The 19,961-nt window shown below is 40.2% G+C and overlaps 1 protein-coding gene across 8 annotated transcripts in view; it reads right to left on the reverse strand.

The window, feature by feature from the left end:
* Window positions 1–19,961, reverse strand: part of CHRDL1 (chordin like 1) — a 113,704-nt gene that overhangs the window by 10,282 nt on the left and 83,461 nt on the right. For 4 of the 8 annotated variants that reach the window (XM_058536510.1, XM_058536508.1, XM_058536511.1 and 1 more), the window contains exons 7-9: window positions 14,622–14,689; window positions 7,696–7,864; window positions 4,031–4,240 (exon numbers count right to left, since the gene is read on the reverse strand). In XM_058536510.1, coding sequence (XP_058392493.1) covers window positions 4,031–4,240; window positions 7,696–7,864; window positions 14,622–14,689 — 447 coding nt within the window. Of the gene's footprint in view, window positions 1–3,240; window positions 3,877–4,030; window positions 4,241–7,695; window positions 7,865–14,621; window positions 14,690–19,961 lie in introns of those variants that run through there. The other 4 variants (XM_058536515.1, XM_058536512.1, XM_058536513.1 and 1 more) reach the window with 2 other exon arrangements.

The following is a 19,961-nucleotide window of genomic DNA, read 5'->3' on the forward strand; positions in this document are numbered from 1 at the left end:
TCTGGAGTATCTGACTACGTAGAGCAGGTGCCCTGGCCTCTGTGGATAGTGACTCTTGTTAGGCAATGTGACCATCAAGAGTCATTCATTTTGCAGACACCCCTGTCTGGCTCACTGAGAGACAGGTACACAGAATGGAACAGAAACTCTTCTCCTTCCATGTTTCCCAATAAGTCCTCTATCTCCACAGACCTGAGCAGGGTGAGAAAGCAGCTCTTCCAGAGAAACAGGTTTGGTCAATCAGACTCTTCGATATATTGCCCAAAATTGGGGTTCTGGAGGGCAGTTTTTTAAATAATAACTTTTATTATTTTTTCTAATTATAAAAGTAATATAAATTGTTGAAAATTTAGAAAATACAGGTAAACAAAAAGAAGAAAATAAGAATTACCCATAATTCAGTCACCAAAAGATAGCCACTGTTAACATTCTGCCATATGCCCTTCCAGTCTTTTTTTTTTGTCTAAGTCTATTATAAACACTTTCTTTTTTAACACAAGGAGTGGGATCATAATATACATATTGTTTTGTAGCTTGCTCTTTGTACTTAACACATATATTGGAAACATCTTTACGTGCAATTAAATCTTGGTCTACAATGGCTTTTACTGGATATATAACACGCCACAGTACAAATAGACCATAATGTATTTAACCAGTCCATATTGGTGGACTTTCAGATTTTTTTCAATTTTTCACTATTGTGAAATAGCACGACAGCAAAAATCCTTGTTCGTATATTTTTATATGTCTCTGATTACTTTCTTAAGATTCCTAGAAGTGGAACTGCTTACCCAAAAAGTATGAATGTAAAGGTTTTAATAAATACAGTCATGTGCCCCATAATGATGTTTCAGTCAATGACAGTGGTCCCAAAAGATTAGTACCTTCTAGCCTAGGTGTGTAGTAGGCTATACCACCTAGGTTTGTGTAACCACACTCTATGATGTTGGCACAATGACGAAACTGCCTAACAACGCATTTCTCAGACTCTGTCCCTGTCGTTAAGTGACACATGACTGTATTACCGACCTGAGAGGCCAATTATTTAAAAGGCAATGCCTGTTCTGTGTCCTGTTCTCACACCTTTTTGATTCGTTCACTTCTCATATGAATCACCTGCATCAATAAAATCCTAAGCACACAATGAAATGGGATTTTGTCTGAAGGTCTGAGATTCAAATTGGAATAATATATAGTGGGAGGATTTATCTTACCTGGAGTAGTTTAGGTAACTATTAGTTTTTGTCTGAAATTATCATGCTGTATTACTTATATGACTGTAGGCTTTAGACTCTTGACCAAAGAGAAAATTGTGTTGGTGGAATTACTCCTAAGTGTCACTAAAAGTTTTGAGGATCCAGTGAGATCACAGACTTGGAAGTCACAAGAGGTCACTGTGGGTGGGTGGCCCCCCTGTCTATATCATCTTCAGAATGTGCTCTTTCCCCACTCCTAATGACTACATTTCTTCATCAGTGTTAATGCCCCAATTCTCTACTCCATATCAGAGAGCTCCTGTCCTGCCTATACACACCCTGCCCCCTGTTTACTCTGGAAGATGAGGGTCATTACATTAAGAAAGATTTTGTTCATTGATCATTTGGAAACAACCACCCCCAAATAATCAATAGCATTTGTTTCCAAATGTCATTCCTCCCTCAACAGAGGAAAAGCAATTTAGCCCACTCCTGTTTGTATGCCCAACAAAAACAGGAATTACTTTTCAAGAAGGAGAGGGGAAAAAGGCATTTTTAGACAACCCAAACTAAAAGAGTTTGCCACCAAGCTGACCTCCACTCACTTCAGAAAGAAGTAAAATGATCCCAGAAGAGGAAGATCTGAATACAAGAATGAATGATGAATAGACATAATGGTAAACATGTGGGTAAATCTAAAGAAAAATTGATGGTACAAAACAATAAAAAAAGAAAGATTTTGTTTGTGCCACAAATAAATGCTTCTCAAACTTTAATGTGCATTGGAATCAACTGGGGGATCTTGTTAAAACACATATTCTGATGCAGTAGGTCTGGGTGGTGGGACATGAGAGTCTGCATTTCTAGCTAGTTTTCAGGTGCTGCTGGTCCACAAACCACACTTTGAGTAGCAAGACCATAAATCACCCTGGGTCTACAGAAGTGGTTCCCAAACTTGTCTGCACATGAATATCACCTGGGGATCTTTGAAAACTTCCACAGCCCAGGCCCACACCTCAAATCAATTAAATTATAATCTCTGGGGATAGGACACAAGTATTTTTTAGAAGCTCTCTGGGGGATTCCAATGTGCAGACAAGTTTGGGAACCATTGTCCTACATGAAGTTGCTCAAAAAATATACATTGACTAAGTTCATGTTTGCCTGCTACTCATGAGGAATTGCCTAAGTTGAAGGAATAAATGATTTATCTCTCTGCCTACATTTAAAAATGTTTGGTTTTTCATCTGTGTTTACAAAAATGCTTGCAGGTAGGCATATGATAAATTCATGTGCCTGGAAGTATTTAATTCATTCACTCCTAGAATGTTGGAACTGGAAAGGCCATAAGAAATCATCTCTTCTAACCCTCTCATTTTGCAGAGAAGGAAACTGAGACTCAGAGAGGTGAAGTGACACGTTCTAGGTCACACAGGAAAGCACTGGCAGAGCCAGAGCAAGAATGCTTGATTACCAGTCCCATACTCTGTCAACTCCAGTACTACAGACTATATTTTTATCTAGCTCATGTATTAAAACCACCATTTAAATAATTAGTGTCCCTTTTTTATCAGTTAATATTTTCTACTGGCCTGGAATGACAATGGGCTGGAAGTGACCTAGGTTCCAGGCCTTGATTTTATTATCCATTTGTGTGACTCTGGACAAGTCATTCCACTTTATACACCTCTATTTTCTTATCTTTAATAGAGAACTAATAATATCATTATAGGATTTGAGTGTTGGAAGAGAGTTTGGAGGTCACTTGTTCCAAACTTTTCATCTTATAGATGAGGCTGATCAGGCCCCAAGTGGACTGCCACATTTCCAAGCTCACACAGCAACTTAGATTTGGACCAGAACCCATTCTCCTTCCACTCTACCTCACCTGTCTCTCGTCCTGTCTCAAAACACCAATTTGTAAAGGTACATGCACCCCTGTGTTCATTGCAGCATTATTCACAATAGCCAAGACTTGGAAGCAACCTAAGTGCCCATCAAGGGACGAATGGATAAAGAAGATGTGGTATATACACACAGTGGAATACTACTCAGCCATAAGAAACGATGAAATCCAGCCATTTGTGACAACATGGATGGACATTGAGGGTATAATGCAAAGTGAAATAAGTCAGAGGGAGAAGGTCAAATACCATATGACCTCACTCATTAAGTAGTAGATAATAACAATGACAAACAAACACATAGGGACAGAGATTGGATTGGTGGTTACCAGAGGGGAAGGGGGGAGGGAGGAGGGTGAAAGGGGGTAATTCGGTACATGTGTGTGGTGATGGGTTGTAATTAGTATTTTGGTGGTGAACATGATGTAATCTATGCAGAAATAGAAGTATAATGATGTACACCTGAAATTTTTACAATGTTATAAACCAATGTTACTGCAATAAACAAAAAATTTAAAAAAAAATAAAATCACTAAAGGTATAAAAAAGGGTAATAAATGTGATTGTACTTTGATGAGTTAAATAGTGATATAAATGAAAGGTGCTACTGTTCTTCCTAGTAATCATTATAATCTAATTTCTCTACTATTCAGAAAAGCAAAGTTTAAGTTTGGCACTTGGGGCCACATGGGGCCAAAGGTGTGGTAGATGCAAGCAAATCCCCGGTCTATTTCTGAGTAGTAAATTTCTTCCAAGCAACCATCTTATCAGCCCTTCAAGAGAGGAGAGAATGAAGTTCATTATTAGCAGAACTAGTATCAGTACAATGATATAGCAGGTTCATTATGTTTCTGATGTTCAAAGAACATTGAGAATGACTATGTGGGGATCTCACTCAACCAAAGGCAGGTCTTCCAACCAACGCACCTTTTGCCTTTTTACCTGGGCACACCTTGCAGCACTTTCCATCTATTTTTTGAGGATACTTGCAGGGGTATCGATTGGGGCAGTGGATTTTCTTACACTCTTGCTTGGTGACATTACAAGTGCACAGCACACACTCCACAATGCCAAATGCCCGGAGGTTCGGGTGCCAGGACTCGCCATGGGAATAGGTCTTTCCATTGGAAACACACACTGGAAGAGAACACAGGATGGGAAATTAAAGGCTTGGGAGCTGAAATGGGCCTCTGTGCTCAGAACCTAAGCCCTGAACCCCTTAAGACATCTAGGATCCTTTGTTCTTTTCATGGCCATAGAGATACGTTTACAGAGCAGTCTCTGTAACCAAAAAAAAAACAGCTTGGGCCTTGTTATACCATCAGCAACTATTCAGGTTCTTCAGCAGCAGCCTCTGGATGCTTACATGTGCATGGCACATAGTAGGCAGTCAATAAATAGTTTTTAAAATAGACGAATGAATGAATGCATGGAAGCATACCTGTTCTGGGTATCTGATAAAGAATTTCTAGTAGAATGTAGTGTTAATACCTGCCATCCCATAGAGGACTTACATGTCCCAAGTGGATGCGCTTCTTGGCATAAAAATTTCCCAGAGAGATTTGCTGCTCAGGGAGGCTAGATACAAAAACTACTGCTCATTCCAAAGGGCCAATTTTTTTCCAGATCCTGAAGCAAATCCATTCAGAATATCAAATGCTATGAGAGTCTGATCCACCAACAAAGATGGGTATAGAGCTTAATGGTGCTGGCCTACCCTTTGGCATGGGAAGGAAGGTGCTAAGACAAGATTGAGAGGGAAAGGTAAGTGGTGAAAGGTAGATTATGCCTCTAATCTTCAGGCAATGTCCTCTGTGCCCCACCTCACTGTGGCTGTAAAGATTGGGCTACAGCGAATCACTGCCTGCCCTACAGATATCCTTTGGTGGTCTCACATTGGTTGAGTGGGAAGTGAAGTCACTGGCTCCATGCTTTCTGAGGGGCCTTGCAAGGGCAAGCATCTGGGCTGTAGGCTGAGGGGCCTATGAAGGGAAGGGACCACAGGAACATCCTTCAATGCAAACCAACCAACACATATCTGGCTCCTACCGTAAGGCATGGAGCCAGGCTCCAGAATAAGAACTGCACAGGGCTGCGAATGGGGAGGTCTGAGAATGAGTTCTCCCTTTTTGAAAGTGCTGAGACATTCTGGAGATTTCAAGCCATGACTGGGACTGGGTGTGTTTCTCATTATTCCCATCACCTCATCATACCCGGGGAGACCTGTCAGCATCCCAATCAACAACATCTCTAGGGTGGGTTGTATCACTTAAGGAAGGGCTAGGGTGGGAGAAATAGCCCCACTTGGGGCGTTTCTAGGAATTGACTGATTTGGCTGCAAGACAATGGCTGCAGAAGGATGAATCATCAAATCCACTGGGTAACATTAGGAAATATGGATGATGTCAACTGCCTTTTCTTGTCCTTTGCAAGAGCTGCTAGAGTACTAGGCACTCTAACAGGTCAATCCATGTAAAGACTTCCAAGAACCTAAGAACCTAAACCAGAGAAGCTCCCAACTTGACAGTGAGATAGTATAGGGACTTGATATCTGAACTGTGAGGCTCAGGCCTATGGGTAGAATGAGATGACAAGACAGGCCAGATGTGTTGTTCTCTCTCCTGCCCTACCTCTTCTCTCTCCTCCCTAGATAGTGACACTCCCTTCTAGACAATGTGATCAAGTGGGTACATAGTCTGCCTCAAGAAAATTTAGGCTCGACTCAAGTTCAAAATAGTGGAGTCCCATCGCTTCTCCTCTTTGATTCTAACAAGGGACCAAATAGATGTATCTCAGAGAAGCACATCCTTAGCAGGAGAGTAAGGAGAAGGGGGAGACATGCTGAGGAGCAGGGCAGGCAGGACTCCTAGCATTATACAATACAGCTAGGTTCCTTCTCCCTAAACATTTGGAATAAGGGAACAATCCAGACTGGGTGAGAGCCTACACTCTGAAGTGCAACAGGGTAAGGTCCATTTTCTAGAGGGAAATGCAGCCTTCTCCCCACCAACAACTTCTCAAGATGATTTTGAATCATCCAGCTGGGGCGTTGGGAGTTGGGGGTGGGGACAAGTGATTCTCCAGTGAACGATAATAGAAAGGTCAGGAGAGAACTGCTGTATCCAAACCAATGGGGGCAAATGAATAAACGTAAACCAGCTGGGCTTTTGTAGGACACGGAGAAAATCAAGAGATGAGCCGCTGTCCTGGAAATAAAGAGGCCTATGGACATTATGGGATTTAGGATTTTCCAAGTCCATTTCCACACACGTTTTTTAAGGCTTTGAAATACTTTCAGAGCAAATGGAATCTATTGGAGGCAATTTAGGATTGAAAATCAAACTGCGTCTTTACCTCACTCCTCCTCCTCGTTTCATAAATTCATATCAGAATGCTTTGGAATTCAAAAATAATAAATTTCAAATCAAACCCAGATCAATAGTAAATATTTCCAAGTCTTCTAATACATAACCATTTTTTATTAAGAGTTTTATTTTGAATGTTCTTCTTTTAAGCCTGTTAGTTTCAAAAGCAATTTAATTTTTTATCTGTAATCTGAAATTTACATCTAACTAGTAACAGATGTGATCAACTAGCTTTGGCTTGACTCGCTTTGTTGAGATTTATAGTAGGAGGCCTTTGTAACGGATTGTTTTTCACCCGTGTTATTCAATCATTTGGTTTAATAATTTATTACTTTTAACCCATTCATAGAACTGCCTTTGATTTGTTTTTCCTTTAAAGGAAACAAAACATGTTTGTGGTTTCATAAAAAGGAACCAGCTGAGCTCTTGCTCCAACGAGCTGGTTGACACGATGCCTAAAAAAGTAAGAAGCAGTCAATTGTTTGATTGAATTTCTCCTCCCCCCACCCCCACTACTGGAGGCTGGAGGCCAGAGAACTCTGTGCAGGAAGGACAGGGCCATGGACCTGTGTGGGTGCCTGCTGCAGCCAGCTCGTCGGCTGAGTGGGCTGCATGTTGGTGTTAACCTGATCAGTCCTCCTGGCACTCAGCCAGGACGTTTCTGGATTTCTAACTGGATTACTCATTTCTAAGGACAATCTCACAGGAATTAGAATCTCTGAGAGTGGTCGGAATATGTATCTTTAAGAAGATCCCCAAGAGAATCTGGGGATCACTGAAGTGTGAGTATTGCTATTTCTAACATACATATAAGAGCTTCAGAAGCATAGCACTGAGTACCTTTGAATATTGGGTGCCCTATTGGAAAACAAACAACCTCTCATTCTGTTAAAGACCCAAGGAATTTTCCCAATGACTTTCTACCCCCAGAGGCAACTGAGAAAATGCTGGAAGCTGCATTAGGTTTACTGCTTTCTTGCCTTTTGTCCTAAATAAGGACAGATACACCTGAAATATAAGCTATGCTCTTTAGGCTGTATTTAGGGAAGTCCTAAGAGGCCCCTAGAGTCACTTGTCCATACCTATTTTGTAGACTTGATGGTGAGTGATCCACATGTGAATGTATGATATGCATGGTAGAAAGGGTCCTTTCCCAGCTCCAGCCCTCAGAAGACCAGGGCTGCTGAAGCCCTGCTGTGGAATCAGCAAAAGCGGCATGCCCCTTACCTTGTCCATGCTTGTGTTTGTTATTGATGACAATCTGCACGATGGTTCCCGATGCTTGCTGGGAATCCATAAGAGCTCCCCGGTGACTTCTGGCCCCAGGAAAGCGGGGCAGACCTCCAGCCTGTCGGCTCGGTGGAGAATCATAGTGAGAGCGGTGGTAAGAATGTCTCTGTAAAATGACAAGGACAAATTCAGCCCCCAAAATCCACCAATGAGAACGCAGAGATAGGCTCACATACATTAGAAGCCATTTGATGAATTTTAGTGATGAGCCCTTCCTAACTGCATGTCCACCCACACCAAAAGAGAAATGGGGATGTGAGGTAAGAGCAGCACTGGCAACACGCTCAGATTTTTCTCTCTTCCTGTAGAAGATTGGACAGGATTCACAAACTCCTGAGGGAGCAAAACAGCCAAAAAGGGTAGTAAAGTGTCTTTCCTGTTCCCAAGAATCTCACGTTCGGGTTTAAGAATTAAGGTACTAGCCTGCAACACAAGGCAGAATATGACACAGGCCACAGGAGAAGTATAAAATGCTGTGCAAACTAGGATGAGAAAGAGAGCTTCTAGTTGGGGAGAGTTTGTGACCTGGGCTATGAAGGGTGAGTAGACTTTTTACAGGCAGAGTTGGTGAGGAATATTCCAGGCAGAGATTTCCAAGTTAAGAAGGTGTAGCAGAGAACAGAGTCCATAAAAGGGAACAGTTGAAGGATAACATTCCAAAAGTGGGTTGGAGCCAGATCATGGAGGACTTAAAATGACAGGCTAAGGGGTGAGGACTTTATTTGGTAGGCAATAGAGGTAGGGTGTAGAAGCCTTTGAGGTATTTTTTTTTAAGGAGGGAAAAAGTCAGAACCGTGTTTCAAAGCAATGAACCCGGACAATGTGTAGGCTGAACTGGATAGGAAGAAGAGACGAGAGTCAAGTATAGTCTAGATAAGATGTACTGAGACTGTAAACGCAGGCGATGGCATGAGATCACAGAGAAGGGCACAGATACCCTCGACATTTTACAGAGAGAACTGACTGTGTATGATAGTACTGGAATGTCAGCTCCACAGAGGTGAGGACTTTGTCTTGTTCACTGCTATATCTCCAGTGCCTAGACCAGTGTCTAGCATTTAGAAGGTGCTTATCAAATCCTTGTTGAATGAATGAATGAAAGCTGTGATCCCTAATGATAGCTTGGAGTCTTGTAATACAAATAATCGAATCATTGCTCTTTCAGCAAGGGTTCAAGACACATGATGAGCCCACTATTCTGCTACCCGCTGCTATCCCAGGAGCTAAGGTAGAGTGGGGGTAGAGGAGGATGGAATGAATGAAGAACAGACCCTCAAAGCTTAAAGCCAAGTAACATTATGTTTTAGGGGCAACTGTTAGGAGTAAAGGAGGGGGGACCCATTAAAAAAACCTTTTGCAGGCAATTAAAAAGGAAGATCCTTATATTCAGTGATAGAAATAGCACGGAACAATGAGAAGGTAGTTATTGAGTCCCCTGACCCCACCATCCTATAAAACATTTATTATAGTTATTTTCCATAGACGCACATGTTGCCAACTTAGCTTTGGGCATTATTATTACTCTTTTGGTGGGGGAGAGGCATTGGTGGGGGAAGAGGAGAGCGAAGAGGAGCTGAGGTAAGAGAAAGAGAACATTATTCCCTATATCTAAGAAGAGCCCATGCTGGTGCACCACTATAAAAACTCACACAAATAAGAGTTTGAATCAATTTATTATCATGCACACAGACGGGAATCTCAGTGCAAATATTTTTCATTCCCACAATGGCTCATATGTCTTTTTCTGCCATAATCACTCACATTCCACAAAGGCCATTACAGATTGTTCTGTCCTTTCTGGAGTTTGGCAAAGTTTTTGCCAAAGGAACACAGAGAGGACCGTTTGGCTGGTGGGTGTCCTACTGATGCTAAAAGGAAGGAGTTCAACAGGGCTAGAATTTGAGAGAGAAGGTTGCTGACCCAGGATAAGCTGCAAGTACAATAAGTTCTCTGATTCAAGAGGGTGAACAAAAATAAAAGGCTGTTCTTTGGTACAAGGGACTCAGACTCTGGACATAGGATAAGGGAAGAAAAATGATTCAGAAGCTCTGTGACAGACAGTAAGCCCCTAAGAACCTCATCTTATTTAGATGTTATGTTTTACAGACAGAGCAACTGAGGCCAGGGAGGAGAGTGGTTTTATTCAGGGTGACAGTGAAGGTTGAGTTTTTGGAGATGGCATGAGGGTGGGAATGGGGGGAAGGAGAAAGGAAGATGAACAGGAGGAGGAGGAGGAAGAAGAAGAGGAAGAGAAAGTAGGAGAGATCATGTCTGGTCAAGCTCAGTGGTCCACAAACATTTGGCTAAAAGCTGCTCCGAAGGAAAGTTCTTTCAGATATAGAAGTCTGCTACAGTGTTGACAACCACACATGGCCACTTGTCTCTACCTCAGCTGCACACAGGATCACCTAAGGAGCTGTAAAAAGACTGATTCCTGAGTTCCACCCCAGGGATTCTGATGGAATTGGTCTGGGGTAAGGCCTGGACATCAGGATTTCTATACACTCCTCCAATGACTCTAATTTGAAGCCAAGGTTGAGAATCACTGACATAAAGGATCTTTTGTTTGGGCTCGGAGGTGGGGGTGGTGATGTGTGATTTTGGTTTAAGAGTAATGGCTCTTTTGGTATAATACCCTCAGGGTCCATCCATGTTGTTGCAAATGGCAAGATTTCATCTTTTTTATGGTTGAGTAGTATTCCATTATATATATATACACACACACACACACACACACACACACACATATCTTCTTTATCTATTCTTCCGTCAATAGGAAGTCAGACAAAGACAAATACTGTATGATTTCACTCGTGTGGAAGATAAACAAACACATATATACAGAGAACAAATTATTGGTTACCAGAGGGGAAGGGGTTGGGGGGAGGGCAAAAGGTGTAAAGGGGCACAGAGGTATGGTGACAGAAGGAAACCAGACTTTTGGTGGTGAACATGATGCAGTCTATACAGAAGCCAAAATATAATGATGTACACCTGAAATTTACACAATGTTATAAACCAATGTGACCTCAGTAAAAAAAAAAAAAAAAAAATGGAAAGAAAAGAATAATGGCTCTTTTAGAGTTGCTCCCCTAAACAAATGAAAAAGGCTTACCAGGGGCCATTCTGACCTTGTAACTTATAGCAAAGGAGAAAAAGGCATTAACATCTTGGAGGTATAAGTGAAATGGGAGCTCATCTTCAAAACCAACTGTGAACAGGCTGCTTGAGAGAGCAGGTCAAAACTAGTTAGGTAGAAATGATCATAGAGCTATGCTTTATTTTATTCTCTGCAATATTTATTTTGGTATTATTTGATTTAGTGATGTGAAGGACTGACAAATATCTCAGGTTTCTGAGGTGGCTCTTACACAGCTCTTTTCTGGTGTTGGAAAATCCCCACCACTGTACAAAGTCCCCAGGAATTTCTTCCTTACTTGTTCTAAGGCTTAATATATAAGAGTTTTATTGGCAGAGACAGGAAAACATGAAAATTCACAAAAGGCCTTAAAAGTGCCTTCATGGTTGTGATCCTGTTTTATAGTTTTGCAAGAGGTTACCGTCGGGGGAAACTGGGTAAAGAGCACACACAATCTCGCTGCATTATCTCTTACAATTGCAAGTGAATCTACAGTTATTGCAAAATAAAAAGTTTAATTTAAGAAATTTCAATTAAAAAATAAAAAGTTTAATTTAAATTAAAAAGTTTAATTTAACAAAAAAATGTGTTCTACAACACACAGCCATGAGCACATTATATCGTAGTCACTGGTAACCTACAACTATATTTGTCTGGGAGACACTTAGGCCAGTTCCCTTCCCAAACCATTGTTCTGACAATGTGAATGAGACATGGATTTTTATCTGTTTCATATTGTTTCTATCCCCAATGCTTCCACTTTTCTAGTGGTAAATCTCTGAGTAATCTACTGGGGGAAAAAATCAGAGTTTGGCTGTTGTCCAAAACAAAATTATGCTTGCTTTCATGTTTTGGCTTTCAACCCTGCACCTACTTCTTCTCTCTCCCAACACAACACACACACACGCACACACATACACATGCACGTGCACACATACACACCATAGTACTAGGACAAATTCATGTGAAATTAGGGTATGGAAATCAAACAAACCACTTCAGGTTTTTACAAAGGAGTCATAATTGAACCACTGGTTCTCTTGCCTGTGCACTTCACAAAACTTGGTAAACTGATGGTTTTCAGCTCACTTGGCAAAATAAACCAATCATCTGTGTTTCCGTTGAACTGAGGTTTTGATGGTTCCCTGTAAACAGGAACAGCCTACTTTTAAAGGAACAGTCTACTGAATAGGAAATGTGTTGTTAGGGCTGCCTTTTTTTCTCCCATGCAGAAAGCTGGGCCTACAAAAGATATTCAGAAGGGATTCTCCTACCTCCTAATTTTTGGCTGGTCAAGAGCAAACAAGTTTGAAGGCTTTCTCTCTGATTTGGAACAAATTCCTGTGCATTAACGCTAATGAAAAGTCCCCCCCATCACCACATTTCAGTCCACCTTCCACATCCATTCAATCAACACATATTTACTGGGGGACTACTATGTGCCAGGTACATGCGTTTCCATTAGTACAGATGCTATTTATTATTCAAATCATATCCCACAATATCTACTCCTTTTAGAACAAAGGAAAATATTTATTTATAATAAAGTGGAACCATCTGGACATTTTGGTCTACCAGGCCCAAATGTTTGTTTCTAAAGATAGGTCTTGAACTCCTTTGAAAATCAATAACTATTTCAAGGCCCTGCATTCTGTACCTGACCTCTTTTGCTACAGGAAGTACTGGATTAAATCCAGCCCTATCACCAGCAGTTTAGGAAGAACAAGGAGGCTGAGAGACAAGGGATGGAGTTGGGGGCAGCATAAGACAAAGTCAAGAAGAAAGGCTAATTAATGGCATTACCAGCAAGACTGCTGAGGTGGCCACAGTGCTAAGTGTTGGGTGCTAAGGCACCCAGCTTAAGGAAGGCACACAGCCTAAGGTGATTGAGACCTAAATTTGTTTTAAAATGGCATCAGGTTGACAGCCACCAATTTAGCCACTCTCAACTTCCTACCACAATAGAAAATTGGGGCTGAGAAAAAGAGGAAATTCACAACACAGAAAATGGAGACTGACATCATCTCCTGTCAGGATTTGGAAGGAATCTCACTTATTATAAAGCAGATAGAGCTTGATGGAGAAAATCTTTTCTCAGGGTCTATATTAACCCCAAAACTGAGAAGCCCACTCTCTCTTGCAAGACTGCTGCTTTTTTGAGATATCCAGAGTATTATTCTCTACTCCACCCACAATCCTTCTGCGCTCATTCAGAAACAGCAATGTCTAGAAAATAATACAACAAGAGAATAAAGAAAATATAAATCATTTCATGTCACTGCTGGGGGTATTGGCAAGCCGGGGCCAACGCAAGTCAGAGTGGCACATGTGATAACTGGGAAGCAGGGCCTAAACAACACTGCGATGTTTGTATTGGTCATTTTAGTACGTCCCCTATCAACACCTTCCTCACACCCTCACTATCCTCGGGCCTGCCCTATAATTCCCTAGACTCTCGCCTTATATCCAACGCATGTTGAAAACTAATTCCTAAGGTGGTAGAAAATCATTTAAATGTTATTTATTACAAAACTAATTCATGTTCATGCAAAACATCAAATAATACAGAAGATATGAGGTAAAAAGTCAACGTCAACTTTCCTCCTGCCCACTTCCACCCCTCTGACATTACCACTCTTAACATGTTGGTATGTGACCTTCCAGATCTTTTCATATGCATTTACATACATGCACACACACAATTGTAAAATGAGGATATGATGGCATAAATTGTGTCCTGTACCTTGTTTTGTTTACATAACATATCCTGGAGATACCTCCACTTTACTATATTTCAACGTACTGCATTTTTTTTAACACCTGCACGGTGTCCCATAGTTTGGGTGTATTTAACCAAGCTCCTATTGATAGACATTTAGGTCGTCTCCATTTGTTTTGCTCATATGAAAATAACGCTGCATTGAATGCCCCTGAGCAGTCTTTTTGTACAAGGGTGTGATAAATGCCCATTTATGTGCAATGAATGCCTTTGTACATTTTGTATACTTTTATTAAGTCCTTTAATATGATGGATTCTTTGCACTGGAACACCTCCTTTTCAGATTTTAAGAAGTGTGAAGTGTTGCTATACTTAGACATAAATTTGTTAGAGAGGATTCTATTTTGTTAATTACTTCAAAATACAAAGGAACAAGAGATGCTATTACCACATGTAGAGAGATGCCTACTCATAAAACTTATTCTGAAATTAGTGCTGAGAATGGAAATGAGAAGATGTTGCAGGTTGAGGAAGGAGAATCTGGCCTGCTACCTTTCCTCTCTTAAAGCTGTATGACTAAGAGCTAAGGCTTAGGGGAGGGTTTATGTCCAAAGCACCTCTGCCAAAGGGGTGGGCTGGCCTACCTTAAAATCTCACAGAAGGTCCTCACTGTTGAGGATAGGGGTAGTGATCTGCTTTCCTTACAGAAGACAAAGATTTGGCGAGTCATCCTGAAAGGGTACCAACTTCTGATCTAGATGAAGGGTTCCTAAGGGCTAAGGCTTCTTTGTGTTCATGTCCTGGCCTGCTTACCAATTACACAGTGCATTTAAATGGTTATATGTTGGTATGATGGTAACGGCCATTCAAATTTCTGAGGAAAGGGAAGAAAAAGGGTATTAAAAATGGGCCCTTTTATGGAGTTGCTGGGATAGTAGCCATGGAGAGAGGAAAGTTTGGCCTGATGCTGTGGAGCGTTGAATTATTTGAGCTATTCACACTTACTGCTTCTCTGTTGGCAGGCTGCCGAAAGATATCACCATCAGAATGTTCCCAGGACAATTCTCCTTCCCCTGTTTATTAAAAAGAAATAAAGAAATATTCATCCATACATAGAAGGAAAAAATATCACCCTTGTGACCCCATAACATTTTTGGTTCTATGATCTCAAAGTTCTCCAGACGTTTTAAAAGCTGTTGTGGCAGTCCTTCAAAAAGCAACACTGACAGATTTCTCTTTGGGTGTGCCTCATTTTTCAAAACAACTCCAAAGAAAGTTGCCACTTTCTAAAATAGACCGTCTAGCAACATTACCCATAATTTGGAAAATAAAAAGGAAAGTAATCACTTTATACTTTAATATAGCCATCATTGTCACTTTTGCTTATTTTATTCCAGTAACAGTTAAGTATTTTGGAGACATATTTAACTTGTGTTTAAACTATCCTTAAAAAATGAGAGTTCTGAGGACTTGGTCTGTCATGATTTGTTAAATTCACCACTTTGTCTCTGAGAAATTATGACCTGATCTGAAAGTTAAGGTAAAACTTGCTATGATTAGAAGTGGAAGCAACCTAAGTGTCCCTCGACTGACGACTGGATTAAGAAAATGTGGTATATATATACAATGGAATACTACTCAGCCATAAAAAAAGACAAAATCATCCCATTTGCAACAACATGGATGGGCCTGGAGCGTATTATGTTAAGTGAAATAAGCCAGAAAGAGAAAGACAAACACTGTATGATCTCACTCATATGTGGAATATAAACCAACACATGGACAGAGAAAACCGGACTGTGGTTACCCGGGCAGTGGGGGTGGGGGGTGGGCACAAGGGGTGAAGGGAGTCATATATGAGGTGATGGACAAACAAAAATGTACAACCCAAAATTTCACAATGTTAGAAACCATTAAAACATCAATAAAAAAAAATAGAACAATTATAAAAAAAAAAAAAAAACTTGCTATGATTGTAGGGTTTACATAACCAATATCCAAGATGTGCTTCTCTGTTTTTGCCTAAGACATCTTTCTCTAGGTCTATATGTCCACTCTTTCAACAGTGCAACTCTATCATTGCTATCTTCCAGAGTAATTGTTTTTAGGAGGAAGATTCTACTTTTAGCCTGGAGAGCAACAAACACGCAACAGTTATGGATACTCCTCAGCTGATTAAGGATCAAAAACAAGAGGATAATTTCCAGGAATATTACCTTGTATTATCTAGGACCAAGCAAGCTGATGGGAAGAGCTTGGTCTTAGAGATGTTTGCACCACTCTAAATGAGTACTATTTGTGTGTGGGTATGGGTGTATGGATATGTGTGTGTGTGAATAAGTGTGTATACACACACACACACACACATATCTGCCTGAGGATAAACCCAGTATAGATTCAATCATACATTTCATGGGATAACAATGAATACAAAAAACGTATAAGCATTAAGAATTTTCTATTTTAATTCATCTGTGAAACTTTCAAAATCTAAGTCTAAATAGTAAACATGTTACTGGTTCAACCATGTGGTAGTACTGTTAGGGAAAATTACATAATATCATTGACTTTTACGGTTTTGAAAAGACCTTAAAATTAGTTTGATAGCAATATTATCATTAGGCAGTGACATATAACAAAGTATGGCTTTAACCCTTCATGATTCAGAGATCATCTTATGGAAAAAAAATATGAATTTTGAAGATTTAACTCTGGTTGCTAGGTTAATCTTCCTAAAACACCACTTTATTGTATAATTGTATCATTCTCTAATCAAAATTCTCAGTGGGATCCCATCCAAGACTCTCTATAATTAGCTCCCACCTCATCTTTATTGAGCATCTACCTCCTACCCAACTATCTCAGTTACTATACAACTGGAACCCTTTGACCTCCTTGCTCTTCGTTTAACACGTGGCTCCCATTCTTGCTTCCATGTTTTTGCTCATCTTATTCTTCTGAAATTACCTGCCCACCTCCCACACCCCAGAGCTCCCCTATGCCTATGAAAAACATTAAGTTTTTCCTCCTTTACAAAGTCTTCCTCAAGCACCCTTACATATTTCTGATCTCCTAAAGGACTTAGCATCCTGTAGCCTTAGAGATGTACAGAACTTCAAGCATAACTTTGTCCAACTGCTCCGTTTAACAGATGGAGAAACCAAGGTTCAAAGAGGGTGATTAGCCATTCACAGTCACATAATGAGTTGATGAGAGTTAACACCCAAAACACCAGATTTCCTGGCTCCCAAATAAAAGTGTCCATTCTACAAGGGCAAGGTTTATTATTTGCGTTATTCATGGCTGTATCATCATCATCTATAACAGTGCCGGGTACACAGTAGTAATTTAATAAATACTTGTCAGATGATAGAATTAGGAGGCCTTCTCTGACCACCTAGCTAAAATTTAACCCCCCTCTGATATTTCTTATCCTTCTTTTCTTTTTCTTCTTAGCACTTATCACTATCTTACATTTTATGTATTTTATTCATCGTCTATTTTCTCTCACTAGAATTCTACTATGAGAACAAGGATTTTTGTCTATCATGTTCACTGATATAACTCCAGCACCTAGAATAGTGCTGGGCACATAGATAGTACTCATTCAATTTTGTTGAATGAATGAATACTAAAACATTGTACAATATTTTTGGCTGTTAAATGTTTCCTAAGCCTGCCTTGCCTCCCTGAAGAGACTGTAAATCCCTTGAAACCAGAGACCATGTCTTAAGACGCCCCTCTGTATTGACTAGATCATTGGTTCTCAAAGTGTGGTGTCTGGAGCAGAAGCATCAGCGTTACCTGGGAACTTGTTAAAAATGCAAAATTTCGGACCCCACCCCAGACCTACTAAGTCAGAAACTCCGGGGTGAGGGGTCAGTGATCTGAGTTATGACAAGCCATCCTGGGGATTCTGACGTGTGCAGGAGTTTGAGAATAACTGGGCTGGAGCACTTTAGCATATTCCTGGGTACACATCAGGTGCTCAGTATATGTACTGAATTGAACTGCTGTCAAAAGTACAGAATTAAGTGATCGGCCGATAGTATACTTGCCTCTTCCTGGTTATTCCATGTCTGAGTAAAGATGGTAGACAAAGACTACAAGTAGACTATGTGGAAACCTGAATGACCCTGTAAGAGCGAAGATGATTTCACTTTTGTTTATGTCTAGAAAATAATGCCCAAAAGTCCGGTAACATGCACTGAATGTTTCTTGGGTGGAGATCCTGATACTAAGGCAGGAGGAGCAGAGAAACTAGGCTGTGCCCTTGCCCTCAAGACATTTATAACCTGTTTAGAGGTGACAAGAAATCAATATAGGAAATAGACTAAAAACACACAAACAGGGTAACAACTGGAAATACAAATGGAATGTATGTGCTTAGGAGATACTGAATAGGTGGAGTGAGCAGCCAGACGTAGTCATGGAAAGATTCCCAAAAGAACTATTAAGTCACGTTTTTAGAAGTAGATACTGCAGGGTATAAACAGACAGTCATGTGAGCAGAGGGTATCTCAATTGAAGGGAATGGCATTTGCAAAGGACCAGAGCTGGAGACAGCAAGCAAAGTGTGGCTTGACTAGAAACTTCAGATATGAAACAAGAGAAATGGGGCTGATGGAGAGAGGGAGAGGGAGGGTAAAGAAGGGAGGAAGAGAAGGGGACTGGTTGTTGAGGTAAATAAGGGTGGTAAATAACTGTTGCATGGACTTCAAAAAGAGACTGCAGAATTCACAATTCGATCCTGTTACCAGTTTTTACGTAGAGGTTCCTATGGTAAAAGTGATATTCGTGGAAGCTTATCCTTTCAATGGAGTGTTGACTAGTTGGGGAGCAACTAGAATCTGGAAGGCTGACTAGGAGGCTGTTGTAGTAATATGTGATAGGCCATCAAAATCTATAAAATAATGGAGAAGAAGGGGCAAATCAGACTACTTCAGATAAAAAGGAAATGATAAAACGCTGATGGACGATTTGATAATAGAGGAGGAAGGAAAAGGAGAAAACAGTATAGAATGACTCTGGGTTGCAAATCTGGAGAGCTGGGGAATGATACTGCCCCTGACAGCGGCTGAGTGGTGATGAAGTTGGATTTACTTGTTCCATTTTACCTGGCAGTGGTGGGTCTAAGCCACGTCCTGAGAGAAATGAAAATATGGGACCAGAGAGATTTGAAATCAGAAAAGATTCACCAGCAAAAGGCAAAACAAAATGTAAAAGCTATAGGATGTGGCTTCAAGCCTAATCTAAGTAGCCAAAAAATAACAAATTACAAAAGAAAAATGATAGAATAGCTGTCTTCATCAAATGTCCTTTTTAAATGTAGATTTAATGACTGGTATTGACATGAAAGGTTTATTCAGCATGGCCTTCTGAGAAGTTCAATTTATTACATTTAGACCCTAGAGTTGCAAAGGGCTTTTAAATAGTGTCTTTAAATACTTATAGTCCAGTCAGAATCTCGAAGCAATATAGAAGCATATAATCCCTGTTAAATGAGCACAGATAAGATGGCAATATGACGAGGCAAGTCAGTATCAAGCATGGAAACAGACTATTAATCCCCCAGTAAGACAAGTTGAGATAAATGTGTCACAACCACCTAAGCATTTGCAGACAGTCATGTGTACCTAAATTTGAACTATTTCACTTTATTAAAAACTACTGGAGCTATTACTTCTGTATATATATTCTCAAGTAGGAACTACTAGCATTTTGCTGCCTTTGAGCTTTCAAAGTCATCAAAATGGCATTCTCTAAACTTGAATGTTCTATAAGTAGCTGCTAAATGTTTTCACATTTTAGTTATCCATATAATTTGAGCCATAGGTAAACTGGAATTATCTTCTTAAATGTTCACATTTTGTATGGCTGTAAGTGGTCCTTTAGGCCTGGGCAAGGTCTGTCTGGACAGCTAAAAATTGGTTTGCCCATTTACAATCTTAGATATTATATCTTAGATATAACTTAGATATATATAAGACACAAAATATGTAAAAGAAATAAGTAGGCACCAGTAACCTAAAAAACCTGTTTCTTTGCTTTCTTTCCCCAGATTCACTGGACAAAGTATCTTGAGAGGGAGCCTTTTTTCAGCCAAGGCTTTTTTTTTTTAAAAAAAAAAAACAATAACAGCGATTCTAATGGAGACAGATGGATTTTAGTTAATTCCGAGAAGCAACAAGATGTAATTTTAACCAATTTTTAAAACCAAAATGAAAAACAACTCTGGTGTACTGTATGTCAAACAATATTCATTTAACCTTAAAAGCCACATGTCTTGTTTATTCAAACCTCAATTATACTCTGAGTGGTACCCTATGAAGCTGGAATGGCTTG

Source organism: Diceros bicornis, chromosome X (genome assembly GCF_020826845.1).
Source record: "Diceros bicornis minor isolate mBicDic1 chromosome X, mDicBic1.mat.cur, whole genome shotgun sequence".
NCBI classification, from domain to species: Eukaryota; Metazoa; Chordata; class Mammalia; order Perissodactyla; family Rhinocerotidae; genus Diceros; species Diceros bicornis.